Source organism: Phasianus colchicus, chromosome 18 (assembly GCF_987193195.1).
Source record: "Phasianus colchicus chromosome 18, bPhaCol1.hap1.1, whole genome shotgun sequence".
In the NCBI taxonomy this organism is placed as follows: Eukaryota; Metazoa; Chordata; class Aves; order Galliformes; family Phasianidae; genus Phasianus; species Phasianus colchicus.
In genome coordinates, this window is record NC_143453.1 from 2,356,722 (window position 1) to 2,362,948 (window position 6,227).

Here is a 6,227-nt window from a genome sequence, read left to right on the forward strand (position 1 = left end):
ATCCCACCCCATCTCCATCCCATCCCACCTTTCCTATCCCACTGCTATCCCCATCCCCATCCCATCCTCATTCCATCCCTATACTCTCCCCATCCCTATCCCCATCCTCATCTGATCCCATCCCACCTGTCCTTTCCCATCCGTATCCCCATCCCCATCGCCACACCATCCCTCCTCTTCTATTCCCATCCCCATCCTGTCCCCAAAACCACACCATCCCCATTCCATCCCCATACTCTTCCCATCCCATCCTCATCCCAATCCCACCCCACCTTTCCTATCCCATCCACATCCCCATCATTACCCCAGCCCCATTCCATCTCCATTCTCTCCCCACCCCATTCCGATCTCCATCTCAACACCATGCTCATCCCACCCCCATCCTCTCCCATCCCATCCCACCTGTCCTATCCCATCCCCATCCCCATTACCACCCCACCTCTCCTATCCCATTCCCGTCCCCATCCTATCCCCAAAACCATCCTATCCCCATTCCCATCCCACCCCACCTTTCCTATCCCACCCCCATCCCGTTGACATCCCCATCCTTACCCCGTCCCCATTCCATCCCCATACTCTCCCCATCCCATCCCCATTCCCATCCCAGCCCACCCCTCCCATCCCGGGGGCGCGGCCGGGGGCGGGCAGGTTGTTGGGGGCGGGCAGCGGGAGCTCGACGCAGCGCGGAGCATCGCCTCCTGCCCGCGAAACTTAGCGGGGAGGAAGAAGAGGAGGAAGAAGAGGAGGAGGAGGAGGAAGGCCCCGCAATGCCGGGCCCCGCGGGGCAGCACCCCTGGGCGCGGGGGGGCGGCGGGGCCCCGGGCGGGCGCTGAGCGGTGCCTGGATGCTGCCGTGTGCCCGCTCCCGGCCCCGGCCCCGGCCCCACCGAACCCCGAGGCCGCGGGGACGGGCTGCTGGTCCCATAGAGCCGGGGGGGGCTGCGGCTCCGTCCCGCGGAAAGCGAAGATTTAGGTGGGAAACTTTGGGATTTCGGCAAAGCTCCGAAGATGCCTTTCCACCCGGTGACCGCCGCGTTGATGTACCGGGGCATCTACAGCGTGCCCCCGCTGCTGGCCGAGCAGCACCCGGTGGACATCCCCGAGGACGAACTGGAGGGTGAGGGGCCGCCGGGGGCGGGGGGGGAGGGGGGCACCGCATGCCGGGGGGAACCCACGCATCCCGCACCCACCCGCGGCACCGGCCCCGCTGTCCCCCCCCCGTCGCCCCCGCAGCATCTCCCGGGCCTGGTCCGCACGGTGCCGTCATACGGCGGTGGTGGCTGGCACCTGTTTGCCCCCCCCCATACAGACAGACAGACAGACAGACAGACATATCTCGTGGGGTCACGGCTGTGGGGCTGCGGGGCTGCAGGGCTGCCCCCGAAACGGCCATATTCCCCCCCCACAAAAAGTTGGGTGGTGGAACAGGGGGTGGCCGTGGGTTCGGTGACCCTAAAAGTGGTGGCACTGGGGTGGCACGAGGGCTGCGGGGTCAGCATCAGCACTGCGGGGGAAACTGAGGCACGGCGCGGGGGGTCTGCGCACCCAAAGGGACAGAGATGGGGCTCACACCATGCACACGTGTGTGTGTGTGCGTGTGTGTGCACATGGCAGCATCGCTGCAGTGCGTGTGCACAAGTGCAGCGCGCCGGCTCCATGTGCACAGCAGTGCTGCAGGGCGAGCGTGCGCGTGTTTGCACGAGCAGAGCGTCGGTGCGAGGTGCTGGGGTGCATGCACAAGCACGGCAGGGCTGTCAGGTGTCGGTGCATGCACAGCACAGCATGGCTGCAAGGAGTCTGTGCGTGCACGAGCACAGCTTTGCTGCCAGGTGTCTGCGTGTGCACACGGACGCAGCGTTGCCCTCAAGCTGCTTTTGCACGCGTGCACACACACACGCACGGGTGTACAGCCCTGTGCACGCACAAGTGCAGCGGTGCCGCGTGGTTTTCCTGTTTGTGTGGGTGAGTGTGCACGGCCTCCCTGCAGTGTGCCCCAAAACCACCTTGGCAGAACCCCAAGGTGACCCCATAGGGCCATGCTGGGTGTATGGGGGGGGTCTGCCCTGCTGCCACCCTGCTGCCCGCTGACCCCAACCCACCAAACCCACCCTCAGCGCCGCTGGGCAGCCCTGGGTTGGGATGGGATGGAAATGGGGTGAGATGGGGAAGCACACCCAGTGCTTTCAGCACTGATCCCAACGTGAGCACGGTGACAGTGGTGACACCAGCACCCTGTGCCACCCGTGGGGACCCCAAGCACCCTCCATCATCGGGGTTTTGGGGCGCAGCGTTTGATTTGGGGTGGATTTTAGCAGTGTTACGGGTTTCCCCCCAACACCATCTGTGCACGGCGTTCCCCCAAGCCTGGCTGCGGCTCCGAAGGAAGGAGACCCCACAAAGCAGCAAAACCACTGCATGGCACTCACTGATGCTTTTGGGTTTTTGGGCAATCTGATTTCAGCTTTGGGGCAGATTCCCACTGAGGTTCCCCCAATCCTCCTGCAGAGCCCATTTGGAAGCATTAACCCCCAAATCCGCCCTCTGCCTCCTTCCCCTCCCAGCCCATCGCTGGGCACTGCGACATGGGGACACTTTGGGCACCATTCCTGTTATGCTTCAGTTTCCCCACCGTTGTGGGGTCGGGGGTGGCCAGGCTCAGCCCTGTTCCCCCCGCAGAGATCCGCGAGGCCTTCAAGGTGTTCGACCGGGACGGCAACGGCTTCATCTCCAAGCAGGAGCTGGGCACGGCCATGCGCTCACTGGGCTACATGCCCAACGAGGTGGAGCTCGAGGTCATCATCCAGCGCCTCGACATGGACGGTAGGGACCCCTGTGGGGTGGGATGAGACCCCCGGAGTCACCCCACAACAGAGCAGGGCCGTGGTGCAAGGCCAGAGCCTTCCCCATTCCCATCCTTCTCACCACCGTGGCATCGTTTGAGGGGATTTGATGATGCTGGAACGCTCCCAGGATGGGGACAGCACTCTTCCCAACCTCCAAACCCAATGGGAATAGGGTGTGAAGGGCTGCATCCTGCACCCAGCCCTGGATCCCACACCCAGCCCTGGATCCCACACCCCAGGCTCAGCCCCCTACCCCAGCCATGCCTGTCTCTGTCACTCCCATGCTCATCGGGACCTTAAGGAGAGCGTTAATTTATAGGATTCCATTCTTTTTTTTTTCTTCCCCATTTAAAAGCCTTTCAGGCAAGGCTGCCAAGCCGCGGCTCCCTTCATTACTCATCGTTAGTGCTGCTGTGACAGCCCCAGCACCCGCCCCAGCCACAGGATGAGGCCCACGGCTGCACTGCAGTGGGGTCTCAAAGGGGCCGGGGTGAGCTGGGGGGTCCCGGTGGTGTTGGGGTTCCTCCCAGCTTTGGGGTCCCCAGCTGTGGTTGCAGTCCCCAGATGAGGCAGGGTGCTGGGCAACATTGGGGTCCCATGGTGTTGGGATTCCCTCTGGCTTTGGGGATCTCCAGCTGGTATTGGGGTCTGCAGATGGATCTGGGGTTCCTGGCTGGCCCTGTTGTCCGCAGGCAGCACGGGGTCCTGGCTGGTGATGTCCTAAAGCCCAGGAGCCCAGGCCAGCCCAGCATGGAGATGAGTGATTCCTGGGCAGGGTGCAGGGGTGTCGTGGACCCCCCAGATGTTGTCCAGGTGCAGGACCACCCCCAAACAACACATGAGTGGGGTCCTCCCAAAACTCTAGAGTGGGACCCCAAGGCTGTGGGGTAGGGTACCGCCAAGCACAACCCCAAATCAGTGCTGTGAGGACCCCCTTCTCACTGTCCCTATGAGCACGAGCAAGGGGATGATGCACTCGAGCCCTACTCCCTCTATGGGGTGATGGCACTGCTGTGCCCCACAGGTGACGGACAGGTGGACTTTGAGGAATTTGTGACGTTGCTGGGGCCCAAGCTGTCCACCTCGGGCATCCCAGAGAAGTTCCACGGCACCGACTTTGACACCGTCTTCTGGAAGGTAGGGGACAGCAGGCAGTGGGAGCCTGGGGGGCTCGGGGTCGGGTGGGTGGAGGTTTGGAGTGGGTGAGGGTCAGGTCTGAGGTGGGGGGAAGGGCTGAGGTTAGGGCTGGGGTCAGGACTGGGTTTGGGGTTAGGGGTAGAGCTGGTTTGAGGGTCAGGGCTGGGGTTGGAGATAAGGTCGGGAATGGGGTCAGGGTCAGAGTTGGGGTTGGGGTTTGGGTTAGTGTCAGGGTTGGGCTGGGTCAGGCTCAGGCTTTGGTTGGGGTTCGGGTGAGGATTTGGGTGAGGTTTAGGGTTAGGGTGAGGGCTGGGCTCAGCATCAGGCTCCAGCTCCACGTTAAGGTTGCTCGGGGTCAGGGTGAGGCTGCATGTTTGGGTGGGGTTTGGATTAGGGTCAGGAGTGGGCTTAGGGTCAGGCTCAGGCTCTGCGTCAGGGCCGGGTTTGGGGTCAGGATGAGGGTTAGGGGTCGTTCTGGAGTCATGCTCTGGTGTGGGGCCAGGAGCTGAACCTCAGCGTGGTGCAATGGTGGCACGAAGCCCGGCACCCAAAGGTGCCGCAACACCCGGCCCCACTTCGCCAAGGCCCGGGGTGGAGGCAGCCCCTTTTGGGGTCCCACCTTGGGGTCCCCGTGTGCCCTCACCGTGCGCCGCCCCGCAGTGCGACATGCAGAAGCTGACGGTGGACGAGCTGAAGCGACTGCTGTACGACACCTTCTGTGAGCACCTCTCCATGAAGGACATCGAGAACATCATCATGACGGAGGAGGAGAGCCACATGGGCACGGCCGAGGAGTGCCCCGTGGAGGTGGAGAGTGAGTGGGGCGCACGGGGGGGGAAATGAGGTGGGAGGTGAGAAGGGGAGGTGGGCTGACGTGGGCTGTCCCCACAGCCTGCTCCAACCAGCAGATCAGGCAGACGTGCGTGCGGAAAAGCCTCATCTGCGCCTTCGCCATCGCCTTCATCATCAGCGTGATGCTCATCGCCGCCAACCAGGTGCTGCGCAGCGGCATGAAGTAGCGCGGATACGGGGCGTCCGTGTGGGTCTGGGGTGTCCGTGCAGGTCCAGTATGGGATGCACACCTACTGCGAGCAGACCCGCCGCAAAACACCCCGGGGATGGAGAGAAAAGCCCGGCGTGGGGTGAGCGTGGAGCTCGCACGGTTGCCTGCAGGACGCATTGACTCTGAGAGACACGCACACCAAACTAAACCCTCGCCAGCAAATAGTGCATGCAACGTGCATGGAGCCCGTCTGCTGCCCCATCCCTCCGAGCCGGGGCCACCGGTTGCACCACTATAGCCTCTATAGCTCGATATTTATGATAAAAACAAAACACACACAAAAAAAAACACACGAAAAACAAACAAAAAAAAAACCCAACCAAACCATCTCGTAAGCAATACACCCCCGCCTGAGATGTTTTTCTCTTCGGAGATCCGGGAGCGTTTGCATGGACGTCGCTGCCAAGGGCTGGATGTCATCCCCCTGCCCCCCCCGCCCCGTGCCGTGCCTCAGTTTCCCCCCCCTCTCCAGACAGGGCTGGCACTGCTGACCTCTGCTTGATGCACTTTGCAAGGACCCGCCGGGAAGAGCCGTGCATCCCGGGGGACCCCCCTGTCCCCCAACCCCCCCAGCCTGTATGTAGCACCCCGGCACCGGACTGGTTCGGATGCGGGTCCGTTTCTCATTCTTTGGGTTTTGTTGGATTTCCCTTTTTTTTTTTTTTTTTTTGGCATTACTTTTTTTTTTTTTTTCCCCCCTTTCCTTCCTGGTTGGTTGTTATCGATCTGAAATAAATCTGGGATTTCTGAAGCGCTCGGGGCTGATGGTGGGATGGGGTACCCATGGGTGCTGCACACCTCCCCCACCGTGCCCCAATGCCTTTGGCTTTAGGTGCTGATCCATGCGTGAAGCCCTGCTCCTGGTTTATGGCACGGCAGGGGTCCAACCAGCCCCCCTCATCCCCCAAATGCCACCCCGCTAACGAACCTATGGATACACTTAGAGCTCCCTGGAAATCACTGCTCCATTGCTCTGGGGGGGGATCCTGCACCCGCCTGATGGATCGCCCTCCCCTGAGCCCCCAGATGATGCATTTTTAATGGCAAAGAGATTAAAAGAATAAATAAAAACACGGGGAGCTCTCCCGCTTCCCACACTGCCAGCACTGGAGGTGGCCAACCCTGAGACTGTTGGGTCCTCCAAGCTGAGGACCCCCACATTTATGGGGTCAGAAGGACCCAGCG

At 61.8% G+C, this 6,227-nt stretch overlaps 1 protein-coding gene across 2 annotated transcripts; it reads left to right on the forward strand.

Moving 5' to 3' along the window:
- Nucleotides 1-648: 648 nt before the first annotated feature.
- CABP7 (calcium binding protein 7) lies at nt 649-5,669 on the forward strand. Of its 2 annotated transcripts, none has more exons than XM_090152591.1 (5): nt 649-1,116; nt 2,676-2,819; nt 3,867-3,979; nt 4,640-4,786; nt 4,871-5,669. In XM_090152591.1, the coding sequence occupies exons 1-5, from the start codon at nt 1,008-1,010 to the stop codon at nt 4,952-4,954; spliced, it is 597 nt and encodes a 198-aa protein (XP_090008717.1). In that variant the 5' UTR covers nt 649-1,007; the 3' UTR covers nt 4,955-5,669. The 2 variants fall into 2 exon arrangements, with proteins under 2 accessions (XP_090008717.1, XP_090008716.1); XM_090152590.1 differs by having other exon boundaries at nt 652-1,116; nt 4,640-4,793.
- The last annotated feature ends 558 nt before the right edge of the window (nt 5,670-6,227 follow it).